The sequence below is a fragment of the Pieris napi genome, chromosome 15 (assembly GCF_905475465.1).
Source record: "Pieris napi chromosome 15, ilPieNapi1.2, whole genome shotgun sequence".
NCBI lineage: Eukaryota > Metazoa > Arthropoda > Insecta > Lepidoptera > Pieridae > Pieris > Pieris napi.
In genome coordinates this window covers 10758066-10780313 of record NC_062248.1, presented here as the reverse complement: position 1 = coordinate 10780313, position 22248 = coordinate 10758066, and the positions used below count along the sequence as shown (strand labels likewise).

General features: G+C 35.1%; 1 protein-coding gene across 1 annotated transcript in view; it reads left to right on the top strand.

The window, feature by feature from the left end:
- Positions 1 to 22059, top strand: part of LOC125056495 — a 28036-nt gene extending 5977 nt beyond the window's left edge. The window contains exons 3-8 of the mRNA XM_047659620.1: positions 6753 to 6895; positions 12995 to 13160; positions 17136 to 17266; positions 17635 to 17772; positions 20394 to 20571; positions 21737 to 22059. Coding sequence (XP_047515576.1) covers positions 6753 to 6895; positions 12995 to 13160; positions 17136 to 17266; positions 17635 to 17772; positions 20394 to 20571; positions 21737 to 21877 — 897 coding nt within the window. The 3' untranslated portion in view covers positions 21878 to 22059. The remainder of the gene's footprint in view (positions 1 to 6752; positions 6896 to 12994; positions 13161 to 17135; positions 17267 to 17634; positions 17773 to 20393; positions 20572 to 21736) is intronic.
- Positions 22060 to 22248: the final 189 nt, after the last annotated feature.

Genomic DNA, 22248 nt, shown 5'->3' with positions numbered 1-22248 from the left:
AAAATATTTTGTTTATGTAAGATGAAAATTTTGACAATTAACTCTTTTTATAAAATAATAGTTATTCCGTGAGTCCACTACGCAGTAACAGCGCTCCCTTCGTCACTGACGTAATTTTTGGAATCTCATGGTATTCTGTTAATAAATTTTACATTACGTCTTGATAAGTGGAGGGAGGTAACCTAGTGAGTTGTTGTCTATTAATATCGTGACAATTGACTCATTTTATTTTATAAAAAGAGTTAATTGTCAAAATTTTCATCATACATAAACAAAATATTTTTAATAAAACAAAAAGGTCGACGTTTAAATTAAAAAAAATATTAAAAAAAAAGATAAACCGTGAAAATATCTCAAAAATGATTTATCTGATGGAAAATAATAGAATAGCGAGGAAAATTATTAAAACCCATCTGGCAATGGGGCCGCTTAAAGGTAAGTAGTGAGTTTATTTATTAGTCAATCGTAAGTTACGTATTTTGTTTATAACTTCCAATTAAGAGTTTATATTTCGTATTTACCCGACAACTGACCAGCCGTGGTGTATATGAGCGACAGAAACTTAAAAATATTAATTATGTTTCAGCACGAAACAAGGGATACCTAACATCTGGATATATTGTAAAAAATTTAAGAATGTTATCTTAACAAAAAGATAAAAGATGATGTCACGCTAAAAGTGATTCTCTCAGCAAATGGCCTACGGATTCAAAGTAAACAGGATGGATAGGTGTTTTAAATTTTCAAAATGTTACTAAAGGTAACCAAGGTTAATACCAATGTTTTCATATAATATTTTGTTGAGTAATTATAAAATAAAAGGGTACCTATCTATAAAGAAGAAAAATTAGTGTTTATATATTTATTCATTTGTGTAAGTGCTAGTGTTGGTACTTTTTAGATGCCATGAAACTACTATTGCAACCTTTTTAAGTGATTCAGAGGTCAAACACACAACAACAATATTACCTATGTTTTTACTAACACTCATAAAAACCGAATTCTATTAAAACTATTTTAGAAATATAATAACTATCATAGTAAATAAATAGGAATAAGTAGTGACTAGTAAAACAGTTAACAAAGTTTGTTTGTTTGATGGCAAATTTGAAGTCAAATGTAATAGGTTAAATCGAAGCGACATTGTAAAGAATAATGAAATTGTTGGTTAAAAATGTCAAATAAAAAAATATTTTTAGGTTTCCTAACTTCAAATTCCATTCATGAAATATAAGAAGTATTAATTTTAACTGATCAAGTTGAATTTAATTTAATTGTTCAGATTTCAGAATACAAGTATAAATAATCATGTTAGGTATGTTGGATCAAATATATAAGCTTTCTATTGCTCAAATTCATACCATTTCAAGTGATCAACGTTAATTTTAAATGTTGGAAACAACATTGCCATAACTTATTTAATGAAGCAATCAAAAGATAGTTATTGCTGCTGACTACACTTTAAAACTAAACATACCCTTTATGGGTCTTGGATTTGTTTCATTAATAAATAATTGTTTTTAAAGTACATACTTGGATTTGGATTTTTGAGTCTAAATATAGGTTTGCTCAAGATTTTTTTTATTCATAGTACTGAATCAAATACTGTGCGAAATTACTAAGCCTTGTTACCATAAAACTTTTAATAATATTTGGCTTAGTTATAATATTATCAAACATGTTTTTAAGATACTTTACTTAGAAATACAAAGATATCCCATATATAAGTTTTTGTGTGTTTTATGCAAGTTTTTTTATTATTTACCTTAACTTTACAATAATTAAATTGCTATGCAATATTATTGTGTCAGTACAGTGACCTACCACATTTTCCTATTTACAATTTTAACAGATAATCATTGTATTACAGCCATCAGTGGTAGTTGTCAAGAATGAGGAAGAAAATGACCAATTATTGAAATGTTAAGAAGAGATATTAAACCGAGACCACTAATCTATTTTGAATGCAGTTTGGACAACTATGATTTTTATATGAAAAATTGTATTACCGTGTTTAAGATAATTGTGTACTTCATAATAATTTTTTTTGTATCTAATAATATTATATTAATAAAATGATTAATTAAATCTACCACTTATTTAATGACTGCCTATAGAAAACGTAGTAACCGAGTTAAATACATAGCTAAGCCGAAATGAAAAATATATAAGCCATGTTACTTTATAGGTGAATAAAAGAACAATATAATAACTTTAAACATTTAATTTAATGATTATAGTAAACTTTTAACACACTACAAAATAACTTTCAGTAAAACAAACTTAAGTATAATAAAAACTAATTAAAACACAGCCTCACATAGAGCTAATCAATAACATCTACTTTATTTTGTAGATAAATATATTTATTTTAATATATTTTCTAATTAGTTTGTAAAAAGTAATAGTTATGAACGATAAATTTAAAAAAGCTTAATAAGTACTTAAACCATCATGTATGTAATGATGGTATTTCATACTTGTGTAAAGCAGAATAATGTTTTTATCCAAAACCTTAATGTTATATCAATATATTTTATAAAAATATAGGAACCGAAATTGTACTGTGTTATCATTTATTATAAATTGAAGGATAGTCGAAATTCAATAATTTGAAAATGTCTGCACTATTGTGTCTTTTTATATCCAGGGGCCTTGTTGTATGATACACATGTAATATTCTTCTTCTTCAAAGGCAGAATGTATTTTTCTATCAGGAATTTTGAACATTTGGGGATCTCTGAAATTATTAGATTTATAATTTTAGTATAGTAGAAAAATACAAATATATTACAATATTTACCTATCTTATTTATCGTTTTTTGTTCGACTTATCTCTGCTGGAGACAAGACATGATCAAGACTGCATCGAAAAATTGGTTCTTGGATAAAAATTATATTTTTAATGCTAAAGTAATCAAAATGTTTACCTTAGATCATCTATTTAGTATTTACTAGACTCTTCGTTCATCTCAGCAGCATATGTTCTAGGTTTCGTCAGTACCATATAATTTCTTGAGTATTGGAAAAAAGCGATAATAACCAACGCCGAGAAACCAATTGGTCGTTTCGTGCCTACATTTTCTTCGCCATCTATAGATATTATATTAAGTATTTTTTAATGGATTACATCATTTATTTCTTGAAATAGAGGTTTAAACTTTAAAAGTGGAAACGGGCCTTCTGTAACAATAACAAAGTTCAATTTCACGAAGCTTAATGTTTATATATATAATTTTTTTCGTAAAATAATGCTGTATTGATAAATATTATTTTATAAACTTACCCCAAGATACATATAGATTGTCCTATGTTAGAATATTTTCACATAAAACAAGTTTTAACTTCGCTAAAAATGGCTAACTCACTGGTAAATGACGATTTCAGCGAGGGAAGAGCAACTTTTAATTTGACGTACAAAATGTACATTTAAATGAGATGAGATGTCAAATGGTATGTATCAGAATACCAAATACCAACAATTTTGGAGCGTAAGTGTAGCAGTGCCAAATTTTAGTTCCAAATGTGAACAATCTTATTTGAGCGGCGCTTTTGTCGCGGTTATTGTTTAACAGAATACCAAATTGTAACATGACACCGAAACGAACGATTTGACAGCAAAACTCAGCGCTGAGAGTGTGTGAAGCGAGTTACAGAATCTCAGGGCAGTTTATCTTTTTTTTAATATTATTAATTTTATTTCAAACGTCGACCATTTTGTTCTCTATTTTGTTTTATTAAAAATATTTTGTTTATGTATGATGAAAATTTTGACAATTTACTCTTTTTATAAAATAAAATGAGTCAATTGTCACGATATTAATAGACAACAACTTACTAGGTTACCTGCCTCCACTTATCAAGACGTAATGTAAAATTTCTTAACAGAATACCATGAGATTCCAAAAATTACGTCAGTGACGAAGGGAGCGCTGTTACTGCGTAGTGGACTCACGGATTAACAGTGAGTTACAGAATCGCAGGGCAGAACTCTAATTCTAATTCAAATATATTATATATATATTTCCAAATGCTATAAATGTATAAATTAAAACTTTATTTATTTTAGCAAATTGAGATATGTAATGAATAACACTTTTTTCTGGTAATTGTTGTGAACAAATATTAACCTTGATAAAGGACAAAAATGAGCAGTGTTGGCCTAGTGGCTTCAGCGTGCGACTCTTATCCGTAAGGTCGTAGGTTCCGGTCCCTTCGCTGTGCACTTTTTGTGCGCATTTAACATTCGCTCGAACGGTAAAAGAAAGCATCGTGAGGAAACCGACATGTTTTTGACCCAAAAAGTCGGCGGCGTGTGTCAGGCACTGGGGTCTGATTAATAACTTGTTTATTAGATTGAAAAATGATCATTAAACAGATTCAGAAATCTGAGGCCCAAACCTAAAGAGGTCGTAGCGTAACTGATTTTTTTTAAAGGACAAAAAAAATAGTTTGTACTTTGACATATTTTTCTAATGACTTCCTTTTCACTTACGACTCAAGTGTATTTTTCGTAACGGTACTTAACTTTGATGGTTTATAAAACTAGATAAAAACATATTACAAAAAGTTTTATCTCTGAGTAATCGATGTAACGGTATAGACTATAGAGGAACAAATATAAAATTTTCTAAAATAAAATAACTGACGTTTGATTTACTTATAGTCCAATTTAACCCCAACAAGTTAACCCCAAGCGCGTTTTTCGCTAAAAAAACACCCTTTGTCGCTACTCCTCTCTTCGATGACACTCTCCTTAAAGCCTCAGCTAGCATCGGGATACTGAGCGTTGACATATCGAATGACGTTCAGTTTCGCGGTCATTTGGAAGAAAAGGCTAAGTTAGCCTCTAAGAAGCTTGGTGTGCTCAGCAAGGCGAGACGGTACTTAACTCCGGGCCACCGCTTGCAACTCTATAAAGCGCAAATTCGGCCCCACGTGGAGTACTGTTCTCACCAGAGCTCAGTACCAGCTCCTTCCCTTGACCTTATTCAACGAAGAGCGAATCGTCGACGAAAAACAAAAACAGCTTTGTTTTGTGTGCATTAAATATTCGTCCACTTAAAATTTATTTTGTCTTTTCTTACTTGAAAAACAGCGTTCACCAGGGTCATAATTTTCATCGTAAGGCCGTTTCTCCACTGCTCCGGTCCGGCCAACGTTAATTACCGATCCGACGGTGTTTTATCGGTCCAAGTATCCAAGAGGTTATAAATTATTATTCACAGGTTTATAGTTTCTTTAATTTGAAAGAATCTGGATAAGCTGGTCCAAACCAAATTATGTCGCTATTTATTTATATTTTTATACCATAGTATTAATGAACTATTTATTAAGTAGATTATAATATTTTGAGATAGACAATATAAAAAAGGAATAAACTTGCCAGGGCAATAAAATGTTCAGAATTTGGAACGTTTTATTAATAAATTAAAGTATATGGGTTTTAGTTAATATAGGTGTTGCATTATAAATATACAAGTATCGATTATTGTCGGATCGGATATAGTGGAGAAGCGCAATCAGGCCTTCCGATATTTTTCTCATGACTCATTCCGGTATCCGACGCCGGACCGGAGCAGTGGAGAAAGGGCCTAAGCGTATACATTATTTATATTTATCAACTCGTATGATAATCACGCGGTTCCGACGTGGAACATTAAGTAATCGGTATAGATAAAAATCACCAGACAGCATTTCATTCATTTTTCTTATCGTAAATTGGGTCGTTGATTTTATTGTTTAAATTTTTCCAACTAGTTTTATTGTGGTTCTATCGAACCGTTTACGAAATCTTAGATTCAGGCTTAGAGCAAGATTTAGAAACAAGTCGTAGTATCTCGCCTTGAACAATGTTATATACAGTGTAAACTGATTATAACGTCATTCGCTATAACGTAAAAAAAAATTGTTGGGTTTAACACCCAAATTTTTTTTTCGTATTTCTTTATATATAATTTACAAATTTTCGTATTTCTTTTTGCATTTTCTGACAAGATTTACTATGGTAATATATATATATATTTTTGCCACTTAGTTTTCTTCGATAGGACTTTTAGTTTTGCCGGAAATCGAGATAAACCGTTTTTTACCCTTAAAACTCCCCCCCCCCCCTATCCCTTCCCGACCTCAGATCGCCCGTAATTTATTTTTCCTTTAATTTTTATAATATTATCCACCCTTTCCAATAGGTTTTATCCTACTATTATTATTTTCACTTTTTATTATTTTTAAAGGCACTGGTCTACATATCTATTATATATATATAAAATATTGTAATTGGTTAAATTTGGTGTTTTAATCTCTTCTGCCTATAACGGAATACTCTCTATAACGAAGAAACTTGCTCGGTTCCTTGAAATTTATATTATAAAGAGTTTAAAGTTACACTGTATAAAAAAGGCAAATGTTTGACGATTTTCTAAAAAGCCTTACACTAAATGAAATAATATTTCAAACAAAGACTGTCCTTTACTTATAGGTACATAATACATAAACAATAATGTATCTATTTATATGCTGATTCAATTGGCAGCGAGTTGGCTGTTCACGTGCGCAATCGATGTGTTCTTATCCATGCTTATTACTATGTTTTATTGCTTTTTTGGTTTATAATTGGTTTGTTATCGATTACGAAAGTGTTTATAATTGACAAATGTTCATGAAATAGATACATCTGAGGCCAAGACCTAAAAAGGTTGTAGCGCACCTGATTTATTTTTAATTTTTACTAATAAAACTTTTTTCCTTAGCTTCGTCTTCGCCCGCTGTTGTCATGCGCGCCTGTCATGATGGTGTACGGAGAAAGGAATGCGCATACGCAGGACCTAACCAAGAACATTCAGTACATCAGCAACGACAAGGTCAAGCTCACCACGGATCCGAAGACAATGAAGTTAGTATTAAATTCAATAAAATTTATTTTCTATTATTTTTCCTGGGCTAAGATTTGGAGTATGGAATAATATTCTTTGACATACCTACCGACGTATTCGTACTTTCGAATCTGTGACTCAATGTGACCCGGACGGGGCACAGTGAGTCTCCATCGCAGGCGGCCTCGTATTTCACCTCGCTCCAAGTTTTCCCCGCTCTCTTTGATTCATCTGCAACTGTACTCCAGGCTTGCTTGGAACGACCACGCTTCTGCTATCTTTGCGGATGTGATTGTAATCTCTTCGGCGTGTATGGCCCATTTTCATTTGGGCCGCTTGTTCTGCTGGCTAATCGGGGTACTGCTGTACTGAAAGTTGCTCGTTGGAGATTTTCCCGGACCACTAGATACTCAGAATACGGCAAATGCAGCGGTTGACGAAGACTTAGAGCCGTGAGATGTCGTTAGTGGCCTTCCACATTTCACACACAGCCGTAGAGGCTCCAGGGATTGTTAGGTTTTTCGGGTATAAACAATCTATCTGTCTATCTAAATATATATCAGTAATAGTATATATATAATATAATAATAATGTATGGCCAATAATAGATTGAGAGAAGACAGGCCACGTACCCCCGGCTCCTGATGGAGTGAGAACTGTATTTCCGGGGCCTGTTTTCCCGTGTTAACGTTAAAGTATTTACTAGCGCGGCTAATAAATGCACTACCTTCTATTATTAGTTTATATATATTATATGTGTATAGTACTGCTATACACATATAATATGTATACACTAGCGGATCCGAGAGACGGCCTATACACACGTCTTACATAGAAAAACATCTAATACCTAATGTAAATCATTCTCGACTCCACTTGAATACACAAAAAATTTCATCAAAAGCTCTCCAGCTGATTAGTATTTTATTTTTGTATGATGTGTCATAAAAAAAGAAAAACAAAAAAAGTAGTCTATAAAATTAAATTTTAGGGGTATTACCCTTAACATTTTGGGGGATAAAAAATAGATGTTGTCGATTCGCAGACACACCCGATACCCGCACATAAAATTTCATGAGAATCGGTCAAGCCGTTTCGGAGGAGTTTAACCACAAACACCGTGACACAAGAATTTTATATATTAGATGATTTAGTTTGTATTATTCTGTTAAATAAATCGAAAAATAATGTATGGTGTAGAAATGTTGAGAATAATAATTAATAATATTTATGATAAGGTAATATAAATTGACGATTATTCTTCTTTCATATATTTTCCACTTCGTCATAATTAAATGTCGCCAGTCGGAGATTACACTTTTTATGCTGAAATTGCTAAGCGTTTGAATAAATTGGCAAACAACATTTACCGATCATTGTTATTATTTGCGTCATGTATTTAATAAAGTATTGACAACTGCAATTATTTAAAAATAGAGCATACTCCTCAAAGGCCGGCAACGCATCCACTGAAAAGGATGTCTTTGGCTTGCGATGACTGACTGGCTTTTTGGGCGACCCTCTAAAAGAAAAATCTTCATATTTAGGATATATATTTATATCATTCTACTATACGTGTGTATGTCACTGAACTCTTAACGGCTGGACCGATTTCAATGAATTTCTTTATATTTGGATGGGATCACAAATCAGCCCGGCAGATGGCGCTGTAGTCGATATCTAGGTTATTTACCTATATAGTAAATAAACAGCTGGTATATATATAAATCTTCCGTGCATGTGTTCGTAATTAAACTCCTAAACGGATGGACAGATTTTGATGATTTTTTTGTGTTCAAGTGGAGTCGAGAATGAATATCATTAATTTTTTTTGTATGTAAAACGTCTGTACAACGACAGGACTGTTGGATATGTCGGATGTCTATAGTATATTTAATGCATATTTACCTTAATGCATTGTAATCAGATATCAGTTCATTTGTTCCACTTGAGCTTATTACCATACGGTTGTGAAACAAGCCACAGGTCAAGCATTGTTTACATGTCTGTGTGTTATAATCGAATTTCTTGGGTAAATTAAAAAAAAAAGTAATGATAGATCTCCGTTGACGGATTTGAAACCGATTCCGAATAAAACACGTGAGAATTATAAAAAAAGCAAAAATATTTGATGAAACATTTGATCCTATTAGTTGTTTAATCCGGAGAATTCAAATGCATATTCAGTAATTTTTTATTTTGCTTGCTTGAATAAAACTCAGTGCGACATGCATGTACATTGATTTACCTATCTTCATAACCATCCCACTATTAAACTTAGTATACCTAAAAATATACTGTAAGTAATTCATTAGAAAAGAAAAAATTAAAAAAAATTGGTTTAACTTTTGGAAAAATCATTTGAAATTTTTACTTCTGATTTTTGAGGATATTTCTTTCTAATCAATAAATGAAAGAAAATATTTACAAACTGCAACCTGTTATACACTCGGCGTCAAAAAAATCTATAAAATTATAACTCCGAAGATCCTTCCTGTACCCTATCATTATTAGTATCATTTGAAAGCTAATGAAATCCCTTATTTGAAAACGGTAGGAAATTGGCCACCACCCTCATAAAAAAAGAAAATTCTGGAAAAATGTGTATTCTGATCAAAATTACAAAGAAAAGGAACAATACAAAAATTAAAACTATAAACAATAACAATCCCTAAAAATTAGTCTTAAAATTTAGTGTTGCCTCCTCTAGCCCTCCGACCAGCTTCCAAGCGGTCAGTCATGGACCTGATGAGCGTCACGACGTGTTCCTGGGGAATGTTGTCCCACTTCTCGATGACGGCATCTCGAAACTCATCGAGAGTGGCAGGAGCTGGATTACGGGCCCGAACTCGCCGTATCAGCTCGTCTCAGAGGTGCTCGATAGGATTGAGGTCGGGGCTTCTTGCTGGCCAGTCCATAACCTTGATGTCAACTCGACGTAGGTAGTCCTTGACAATCAAGGCTGTGTGGCAGCGGGCGTAGTCGTGCATGAACTCGAAGTTGGCACCGACAAAACCTGCACATGGGACCACATGCTCCTCCAAAATCTCGGTGATATACCGGTAGACAGTCAGAGACCCCTGGCCGCGACCATCTCCAGCTGTCTGTCTTGCCGTCGATAGAAATGCTGCCTTAGAACATGCAGGATCCTCCTCCATACCCGATGGTTTCCACGGTGCAGGGTGGTGTGAAACGCTCCCCTGGTCGCCTGTAGACTCTCTTACGCAAGTCGTTGGTGTACAGGCACACTCGGGTTTCGTCGGAGAACAGGACATTCCTCCACTGGTCTAATGTCCACGGCACGTGCGTTTCCTAAAATCGCTTAATGTTCGTCCGGTGGATGGCAGTCAATTGGGGGCCTGTAGCAGCTCTCCGGGGCAACAAATTCTTCTCACACAGCCTTCTTCTGATAGTGGAGACGCTGTCGGCTGTCCTTCGAGTAGCTTGAAGCCGCTTCTGCAGCTCCACAGCGTTGGAGAAGCGGTTCCGCAAAGACGTCGACACAATGTAGCGATCATCTCTGACGGTAGTGCAGCGATGTCTCCCGGATCCATGTCTCCTGATGTAACCTCCAGTCTCTTGGAACCGTTGGTATACCTGTTGCACTCGAAATCGGCTGATTTTCAGTTGCCGAGCAATTTCAACTTGCCGTAGTCCGGTTTGCAGTAGGGCCACCACTTGAGCTGCTTCTTCTGCCATGGTATCCATTTTCACTGGGTTTTTTTCTTGTCGAGGCTCTTCAGGTGTGACCTCTGTGACGTCTGAATAGCGAATAACCCATAATTGACTTTTACCCCCTCGTTTTATACGCGTCCAGGGTGGTACAATTATTATTGAGCCTCCAAACGCGTACATCGCCACTTTTTAATCAAAATGCTGGCGGTTTGTGGTTTTTGATTTTCCGTAAACAAATGATTATGTTTTTGAAAGCTTATTAGTTGAGCTTTTAAATGATACTAATAATGATAGGGTACAGGAAGGATCTTAGAAGTTATAATCGCTTGTCAAGAATTTTAAGAATGGTGCGATTTTTTTGACGCCAAGTGTATGTATTAAAAAAATCTACTCCAAAAATAAACGGAATTTCAATTAGCATTATTTTTAAATGCTCAATTAAAATATAAATATCATACATTTTTTACGTATACACACTAGAAGTGTCATTATCCTCAATATAAACAAATTTTACGACCGCTTCATGTGAAATGCCCCTTTTGTCAGTTCACTCAACAAACAATAACAATGGACCGTTAAAATTTACAATTTGTTAAGTAAAGTTATAAATAGAATCATATGGTCCCTTTTTAGAAGCTTCCTAGCTGTGGGCACATGCGAATCTGTGCCCTCACGTAACAGAAGTAATCAAACAGACACCTAAACATGAAGTCGTATAAACCTCTTCATTTGGCCGAAAAAAAAATACTTGTGAAAAAACTTTTTTTTTTAAATAGGACAAACGGGCAGGAGGCTCACCTGATGCTAAGTGATACCGCCGCCCATGGACACTTTCAATGCCAGAGAGCTCGCGAGTTCGTTGCTGGCCTTTTAAGAATTGTTTAAGCGTAAATTTCTTTAAGTCGGTTCCTATAGGAATGGTATACCATTCTTCAATACGTTAAATCTACATTTATAATGTCATTTTTCATAACATAATCGTAAATATATAGGAAACACTAAGTGGGTCATAGTACAAAGTATCATTTCACAATTCAATAATGATATGTTGTATGTTTTTTCATTTGATTTCATTAAATGCTTATTAATGATAATGATTATTACTTGCAACTGAGTCATCACTACATAGTATAAAACAAAGCCGCTTTCTCTGTCCCTATATCCCTATGTATGCTTAAATCTTTAAAATTACGCAACAGATTTTGATGTGGTTTTTTTAACATAACATAGAGTGATTGAAGAGGAAAGTTTATATGTATAATAATCCATTAAATAGTGGAGAAATACTGTTCTAATGTGATGTCGTAAATAATTACATTTTATCCGCTTACAATGCAAACGCAGGCTGAACCCTAAGAGACTTATAAAAATAATGTACTAAGTATTGGACACATTAAAAAGGTCTACAGAAAACTCCACGATGGTATATGTCTATCTCTTATGGATATCACACAATAACATTTTTTGTCATTTACTTTATACGACAAATAATGGCTAATTTCCGAAGCGATTTTAACCAATATATCATTAATCCTTATCTTAAATACCGTGCGAAGCCGTGGCGGGTCGCTAGTTTTAATTAATTTAGACTTTGTTATTCTAACTTGTGGTTTAATTATCAACGATTAAGTTTTATGTACGCTTTGTTAAGCCTAAAGTAATTATGATGAATTATTATATTTTTTATTTAAAGCAACGTTATGATAAAAGAACAGTGTAGGCTTAGTGGATTTTTGAATCCAAAGTTTAAAATATTTTCCAACAATTTGCGAACTACCACCGAAATTGGCTTCGAGTGACAGCGTTTCAAAGGAGATACTGTAGTATACTAGCGAGCTCTGGAATTGACTTCTGGTGGGGATTTTCCCTGGGAGACACGGCTGATTGTTAAAAGAAAGAGTACCTATACTCAATCGGCCAAAAATGGGTGTGTATGGGCTGCGATGACGGCACAGGTTTTAGGCATAAGGCGTCTACACACGGCCCTAAAATCAGAGGTAATATCGGGTATAGAGCCCCTAGATCGCCTCCTGTGTCGGCAAATGGTACCCAAGTTGTATTATCAACCCTAACTCAGAAATTGGTTCGGGTGAGCTCACGATTTATTCGTGATTTTAGCACGTAGACGGTTTTTTGGGATGCGTTGGTTTCTAGGTCTCCTTGGCCATTTATATTAAAAAAGTAAAAAAAAAAACATTTTTTTTTTCTTTTTTTTTTATTTATTGAGAAAGAATTGCAGCTTATTACTAACAATATACATATTTCAATGAAAATAATAAACTAAGTAAAAATTTGTTAAGTAACACTTAACAGTTTAGTATTAGTTTTAAAAGTACCTACATATACATACATCTTTTGCGTATCAGATACAAAAATAGCAAAGTTATCTTTTGTCTGATATAGGTTTTAAATGTCCCGTTTATATTTTCTCTTCTAACTTTCAGGCTAGACAAGCAGCTTAACCGTCCAATGTGTGTGATGATTAACTGGTTGTTGGCGAGACAGAAGCACGTCATGAAGTATGCCAATCTCTACTTGGAGCAGGGATTTGATGTGATCTCCGTATCCTGTACACCCTGGCAACTCATGTGGCCACAGAAGGGCACCCAAGTATGTATAAAACTTTATTTAAAATTGGCGATACAGAATTTCATTTAAGTAAGATGTTACTTTAATGTTAGAATACAATTTCACTAAAGTTTAAAAGGGGGTAGAGTCAAATCTCATTTAATCTTACGTTGGAGAGAGGGGGGGTCTCGGCAAATATCACGCAATTTTTTTCTGATTGAAAAAAATTTTTTTGGAAAACGGTTGACCCTAAAGGCCATCTCTGCAACTTCCCGCTAACTCCATACCTAAACGCTCAACATTTCACTTATTTTGTTTTAGTCGTAAATAAAAGCACGAAGCAATTTTTTTTTTCTTTTTACAATCCAACGCGTTTACGTAAGAAACCCACATTTTGAAAAATCTCACGTGAGATTGCGGGATGGGGGTGGGGGTTGAATAAAATCTCACGACATCTCACCAGGGGGGGAGAGAGTCACAGGAAATTTAAAAAAACACCTCACGTAATTTATGGACGCTAATGTATATTATTACTAGCTGTCCCCGCGAACTTCGTTTCTCCTTAATGTGATTTTACTTAGCCTACCTTTTAGTACATACCAACATGGAACATTTTGCTATGCTACCCCAGAGACGGTTCGGTTTGCTGGAATGAAAACTTTTTAGGTTTTTCTGTGAATTTTTCTCTATATAAACCTCAGAGTTCAAAAATAAGGGTTGATCGTAGAGAGGTAAAATTAGGGGTTGTATGTATTTTTGTATGCTGTATCATAAAAAAGAAAAGCAAAAAAATTGTCCATAAAACAAAAACAAAATTTGGGATGGACACCTTATCACTTAGGGGTTTAAAAGATAGATAGTAGCCGATTCTCAGAGCTAATGAATATGCTTAAAACATTTCATAAGAATCGGTGGAGCCGTTTCGGAGGAGTATGGCAAAAAACATTGTGACACGAGAATTTTATATATAAGATACATTCTAAAACTATGTTTTTTGTTGATAAGTTTTTTTGCTAATTGTGAATACTTAATCATGTAACTGTTGTCATGTAGATGTTAATCCTAAAACCGTTAATTTACTAGTAACTTAAGACTCGTATAGATATACATTTATTACACCAAGTAATATTGAAGTGAAACTTCTTTAGGCGCATGAGGGTAAAATTTTACGGAACGTCACGAAGATGTGCAACGTTTTTGTCGAAGAAAAGGGATAGAGCGATTGAAACCGATTAAGAGAGATTGAGAAGGGTGTATTACCTAATAAAAATTCTTTTATTTACATTAAAATTTCGTAAAGAGAATTTATGAAATATTAGTATCTATTCCATATTTTATTGAAATCGCAAATGACGAATTGTAAATTAAAATGCCACGTGTTTTATTATCGAAGAAATAAATTTAACAAATTAAATTTATTATTTGTATTACTTTTAATATTTTAATGAAAATTTAATTCCTTAAAATCCTAACATACCTTCCTTTTTCCCTCCCTCTAAGTCTCGGAAATCTAAAGTTTTAGATTTGTATAAATATGAACAAGAGTTAAAAATTAGTTTGCCTAAGAAGTTTCACTTCTGACATGTGTACTTTGTACGCACGCACTTTTTTCAATTGCGTTAAGAAACTCTGAAGTATTTTCGAACCAATTCGACTTAGGGTCCTTCAAAGCGTACCGAAGGGCGACACTTGCGAATCTTCTGGCTTTGCCCATGGTTATCACTTAACATCAGGTGAGCCTCTTGCCCCCCGTTTTATAAAAAAAAATCTCGAGTGTCATAAGGAATGAAGTACTCACAAGTTCCAGCGCCCAACCGATTGGGATGTATTTGTATGCAAGTTGGATGTAGTGCTGTCAATATCCGTAGCGCTGTAACCTTGGGATTTCGCGGAACAAAAACACTTTATTGAGATTGGTATCGCTAGTATGTGGCCTGGTTTGCTTGTGGTATTCATTTTTAGTATTCTTTGCTTTATTTGAGGGTGGATTAAGGCGATAGTATCAGGGATCAAACGATATTTTTATATTTATAAGACTATCTTTTTGTTAAATAAAATAAATCAGTTTTTTTAGGTCTAGACTTATTTGCAGACATTATCAAGCTCTACAACTTTTCCCTAAAACTCAATTATATCTTATCGTTAAAACAGTGTTACTCAGAAACGTTTTTGATTGACGGTTTTTAATATTCGAAATCCGACTACCATGAAAAAGTTTTTTCATTTTTCGGGTCATATAATAACACTCATTTCAAAATCGTTTTAATGTACTCAGAGGCACTACATCACATATATTATTACTAAAGAAAAATATTATTCCCAAAAATGAATTCTTCGACAAGGGTAACAATTAACAATTTTTTGAAAAATCAAACAAAGACAAGTAATTTATTGCAATCAGTTTGCAACCACATAATGTATTGGCCAAACAATCGAGGATTTACCAATGATAAAAAATGGCGAAACCTTGAAGTGCAACTTTTTATAAAGCTCGTAATCACGCAATGTGTAAATGACTTCGATGACTTGGACATTAGTTGCTACTTGGACGTAAGATATCTATGGAGACAAAATAATAGGCGTGTTCAGAAGAAGACTCACGTTGTCTATTAAGAAAAATAAATGTTCACGAAACAGAGACAAAAATCCGAGTCTCCCTAAAAGTTACTTTTATCTCAAGAAAAGTAACTTTTTCTCCATTTCTGCATATGGTATTGATAGGTCCGTAGCATCCCAAAGTTTTTGTTTTCAAGTGGAAGGTAGTACTGGGAAGCTCCAGATGTGAGAACAGTACTCCCCGTGGGGCCGAATTGCAAGCGATTGCCCGGAGCTAAGCACGATTTTGCCTTGCTTAGCTACTTTAGCCTTTTCCGCGAAACTGAACGTCGTTCGATATGTCAACGCCCCTTACCCCGATGCTGGAGTGTCTTTGAGGATAGTATTAGAGACAAAAGGTGTATTTTTATTGCGAAATACACGCCAACTTGTTGCAATAGTGACTAGGTTTAGTCGACCGAAATCCGAGACGTAGAAGAGTTTCGACTTCAGACACCGGTTTGTTCTGGTACTGATCGACAACTCTCCGAAACAAACCTGCAAGGCCAGTGTAAAGAGTATTCGTGCTCCGGATGAATTGAATTTTCGAAAAGCACGTGCCTTCTGACAATATCGCCTACTAAAGTTGTCAACCATTTTTACGACGGTAAAAAATTGAATATATAAAATTCTCGTGTCACAATGTTCGTTCCCATAGTCCTCCTACCAAGTTTTTCTTCCTACTTTGTATGTAGCTACTAAAAGGTGGGCTTAGTAAAATAACATATTAAGGCGAAACGAAGTTCGCGGGGGCAGTTAGTTAAAAGTAAAAAATCATTTAATCATATAGGTAACATAATGTACACTTATGAACGTCAAAAAATGAAATGTATATGAAATGCTTCAACTTGACATTTAGTGCCAGTTCTCAAATCAAGGGCGTAGAACGGAAGAGAAGAACTGGCAATAAACTCTCCGCCACTCTTTTTAATCGTCATGTTTTTTTTTACACAACGTTTGTAAGGAGCTGCAACCATTACACCATGTTCCACATGACATCTTAAGTAATAAATAATAAAAACATAAATTAAAAACAAAGACATGTCCTCTATCAGCAGGAGGCATCGTGAAATAGGAGCACGCACTCACACACACATTCTCGTGGGAACAACACGCAAACACATAGTCGAAATAACTAACATCACCGCATACACGAATTCAAGTACGACCAGTCACCACAAGTAGCACCCGTTCACGAGTACGATGCATGGCCAGAGCCATCGGCCAATTAATCTAGAAAATATATAACTTTATATATTTTCGAGATTAACATGGCATACCTGTATTATGTTAAATAAAGTACCTAAATAATTATTCATTATTATAACGATAATATAATCCACATAAATAATAAATAAGGTATTTTAATTACCATTATATATTTAATTAAAGCGATTTTTCAACTTCACCTAAATGTTATAGTTGGTGTCTGGTGATCTTCTGCGATTCATGCAGGCGAACGAGAATGATCAGCCGCTAGTGGTGCACGGATTTTCAGTGGGTGGTTACCTCTGGGGCGAGCTATGCGTACACGTTATGAAGAACAAGGAATTGTAAGTATGATAAATTAGAGTCTGGCTAATGAAAGAAGGTAACGAAAAAGCGCGGCAAATTAAAAAAACAATAGTACGGTATCCCTAAAAGTTATAGTTGATATATTTTGTGGATTAAACTTACTTGATTTTATTTTATTATTTTTACTAGAAACCATTGACGTACGTTTAATAACGACTCCTTGCATTTACCATTGGTTGGATAGAAAAACTGGGTGATTAACTATTATTTTATTTACACTTTATTGCACAATATTAAATGATTTAAAGAGCGCCGCTTAATTTTACAGAACAAGAGACGACACGATATTAAGTACTACTGTTTGCGAGTATGTTGTTGGTTCTTCTAATAATATATATATTTCCAGGTACCAGCCGGTTCTAGACCGAGTGTCTGCTCAAGTGTGGGATTCGGCTGCTGACATAACAGAGATCACCATCGGAGTACCGGCTGCCGTCTTCCCCAAGAACAAGATCATGCAGAAGACGCTCAAGGCTTATATGGAGTGAGTATGTCTTTGTTTATTCGTGCCTTACTTAAAAAGACCAATGGACTTTCTTTCTATGTGCGCATTTAACATTGGGTCGAACGGTGAAGGAAAACATCGTGATCAAACCGGCTTGCCTTAGACCCAAAATTCGACGGCGTGTGTCAGGCACAGGAGGCTGATCACCTACTTGCCAATTAGATTGACAAATGCTCATGAATCTGATACAGAAATCTAAGGCCCATACCAAAAAAGGTTGTAGCGACACTTATTTATTTTATTTTTTAAACATTTGTTTATGTGGTTTAATGCTGGACTGATAGATAACTTTGTCATATCCTTCCAAAGTCAACATATAACCTTGGAATAATATGTTATCAAATTGATACTAGTAACCTCCTTGTGATATATAATGCAATGATGACGTAATTATATATATTGATCCGTAATTTGTATAATCGGCAATGATACTGCAAAAAAACGTACGATTAATTGAATCGGAACTTTTCGATAAGGGGATGACACGCGATTGTTGCCATAAACAACTTCGTAAACTTCATTAGGTACTGAAGGTCGTGCTTGCTGCCTCCATACCACTCTTTTCTCTTTACCTGGTCAGACCAACGGGTATGCGATCGACCCCGACTTCTCCTGTCATCACTCATCCCTACCATTAGGGAGCGTTGAAGTATTACGTCACGCAATTTTTGGAGATTATTGACCCCCCCCCCCATGTAACGCGCCGTAACTTTTTTCTGTAACCAAGTATAGTAAAACGTTTCGTGACCACCTAGTGACTCTTTATGCCTAAAAGTTACCATTATGTGGTGTTAAGTACTGGCAAGTCGATAATAATATTAACAATAGCGCGTAATTCAATCCCCGCCCCGCATCGTAACGTTTTAACAAAAGGGAACTTCCTTCCCCCCCCCCCCCAAATTTGTTACGTAATACTTGAACGCTCCGTTAACAACTTGCCGAGACTATTTGGTTCTCTTCGGGCAATATGGACAAAGTAGCTAAGCTAGTTTGTACTAAGTTATAATTATATTTATCCACGAATTTCTTCAAAAAATGGGGCATCATCACCATCCACGGTTGCCTTGTAAAGGGTTTTTCAACAAGAACTTTGTTTTCTAAAACAAAATAAAACAAAGAATTTAGAGGAAAATGAATAAAATTTTTATTGTATTACAAAGAGAAAAGTTTGGCAATTATGAATGAAAAATGATATCTGGCAAATGTCCACCACGACCACGCTGACAGATGTTGATTCTTTCATCAAAATTTTTAATCACTTTTTGGCAAAATGGAGGGTCTATTTCGTTAATGACATCACGGATTTTGAGTTTTAAGGCTGCAATCGATTCGATTGGCTCCGTATAGACTCTGTCTTTAACATAGCCCCACAAAAAATAATCCAGTGGTGTTAAATCACACGATCTGGCTGGCCACTTAACAGCTGAATTTCGCGAAATTAGGCGCTCGGGAAATTTGGTTTGCAATAAATTGATCGTTTCATTGGCTGTGTGACATGTGGCACCGTCCTGTTGAAACCACATTTCAGTGATATCCATGTCATCAATAATAGGCCAAAATTTAGTGGTTAACATCTCGCGATACCGTGATCCATTGACTGTTACCGCATTTCCAGCCTCATCTTCGAAAAAAAACGGCCCAATCACGCCTCCAGACCACATAGTGCACCACACAGTAACACGTTGAGTATGCAAAGCCTTCTCAATAATTGCTTTAGGATTTTCAGAAGCCCAAATGCGACAATTTTGCTTGTTGACGTACCCTGACAAATGAAAATGGGCTTCGTCTGAAAAAATGATTTTTTCAGAAAAACCAGCAGGTTGTTCCTGAATGAACTGAGCGAATCTGCGGCGATTTGAATGGTCGATCAGCTTTACTTCCTGCACCAGTTGAATCTTGTAAGGCTTCAAAGCCAAATCCTTTCGCAAAATTCGCCATGTTGTGCTTTTGGATAACCCCAATTGTTGAGAACGTCGTGAAATTGACAAATTTTGATCTTCTTCAACACTGTGGCTCACGGCGGCGATGTTTTCTGTTGAACGACCCGGTCGAACACGTGTTGGTGTTGGCACATTTTGTACCGAGCCTGTCGACTCAAATTTCGCGACCAAATTCTTAACAGCGGTCTCAGAAGGACGATTATGCTGGCCGAAAATATCACGAATTTTACGAAATGTAACTTTAACAGAACCACCATTTTTATAGTGGATTTGAATTATTTTAATGCGATTTTCGAGCGAAATTGAATTCATTGTAATAATTGCCAAAGCACCTGCTACGAATACCGCCAAAAACTAAATGTCAAAACTATCACGTTCTCGGTGTTGCCACAATTGAAAAACAAACTTCTTGTTGAAATACCCTTTATAATGTATATTCTATAAAGATTATGTACGACATTTTATATTTTAATTTCGCTTTGAGGATGGTAGATTTTTTTATTATTAATTGCTTTGTATTGTTTCATTACTTTTATCTAAATAACTGTATTATGTCTTACGTATTTTTGCGCTTAATTTTTTTTTATTTTTTAAAACGCGATCAAAATATCGTATAGTCGTCAGTCATCGGATATTTCTAAATTTCAATTTTTTTATCAGATACCACCTTAAAACGTTCCACGACGCCGCCACAGTGCACTACATCCGTTCATCGCAGTTGTTCCACACCAACCTTTGTCACGCGCCCGCGTTGTTCCTACTGTCGGCGAGTGATACTGTGGGAGCCGAAAGGAGCAACAGAGCTGTGTATGAAAGCTGGGCCAAAATGGGCATGAAGGTAGATTTTCGCAATAACGTATTTCTGTGGCAAAAGTTTCCTAATGTTAGATCTTTTGAAGAACACTGAAATGTTTCACCGAGAATATATTAGGTCATAGAATAAATATAATGCCATTTAAAACATATGAAATTCGATATGAAACAAATCATTCTTCTATAGGTCTTGACTGGTTAGATCAGTGTTTACCAACGTTGGGCCCATGCCTCGAGGGGCAATTTGTTTGTTAAGGGGGCAATCGAAATCAGCTGGATATAATAAAATGTGGAGACAGACTACAGCTTATCAAATTGGAAATAATATAAAATCTATGCAGCAAGGATCTCACTAAATCAATGTAGAAAAATCTTTGGGATTAATTGGAATTCTAGTATATTATGTTTTGAAAATTTACTTATTGTTTCGTTAACAATTTCTTAGTGATTTCTTCCAAAAACTTATCATTAAATTTCTTAAGTGAACAATTAAATTATTTAAATATATAAATTATGTATGTTACATAGAGGGGTATTAGAATTTTAGGTAGGCCAAGGTGGGGCATGGCACAAAAGAAGTTGGGAAATACTGGGTTAGATAAATATATATTTACAGCCGTCCATAAAACTAGGGTTAGGGTTGTAGGACTCATTTTCCGCAATTAGACTCCTGATTGGTCCGTTGTGCGTTAAAGACCTGGCTCATTTAGCCAGCCTAGCTCCTTCCAGAAGCACAGAAGTCTCCTGGGCATTTCACAGGCTTCCCGGAGCGACATCGATCCATAAAACTATTTCCGCTAGTAGTTCTATACATACTCTAATGAGTAGTAAAGCTTTGAGGTTGTAATATCATATACAAATAAAATAAACAATTGAATGGTACACCTGACAACAACTTGGTAACATAGGCTACGTCTATATGCAAAATAATTTAAAATAAATGTACAGCCGTCCTTTAGAAATTAGGTTAACTACCATACCGCATGCAGAGTCGAGACTCGCAAACTTGAACTCCCGTATGTAGAAATCCAAAACGTTTTTTACATACAAAAGTAATCACTGCGATGAACTAGTCTAGACTGGTCGAGGATCTTCCCTTTAGGTCGGAGAATGAGCAGCACCTACTTTCCTTTACTGTACAAAGAAACAGGCAGATCGTATTGTATTAATCTATTAATTTGTTTACCCAGTGTACATGGAACTGCTGGGATCGATCTCCCCACGTACAGCATTTCAACAAACATCGCGACGAGTACGTGACCCTTCTGCGTGCGCATCTAAGCGAACACGTCCCAACCGCTAATCGGGAACAAAATCGCGCGGTGGTTTAAATAGTTCCGCAATATATTAACTTTTTCTTACGTAGATAATAAACTGTAATCTTTGTGAATTAATTACATTATTTACGCAACTCGAAGTTTCGTTTGTGAAAAGCTGGACTCGGAGAATGTATTTTTTTATTTATTTACAAAATCTTTACAGTGTTAGGCCACAATGTCGAAAAAAATTAGATATTATAAAATATTAAATACATAAGATACACAACTCACTCTGCGAACATATAAAGATGTCGATAGTGTCTGAGACAGCATTCAGAAAGCGTAACAGACTGGTTTGGTATCGCAAACAACTTTGGCCTATGCCGTCGCACGTAAGAATAATTACTTGGAATCTATGGGAGCCGCAAGACCGAGTTGTGTAA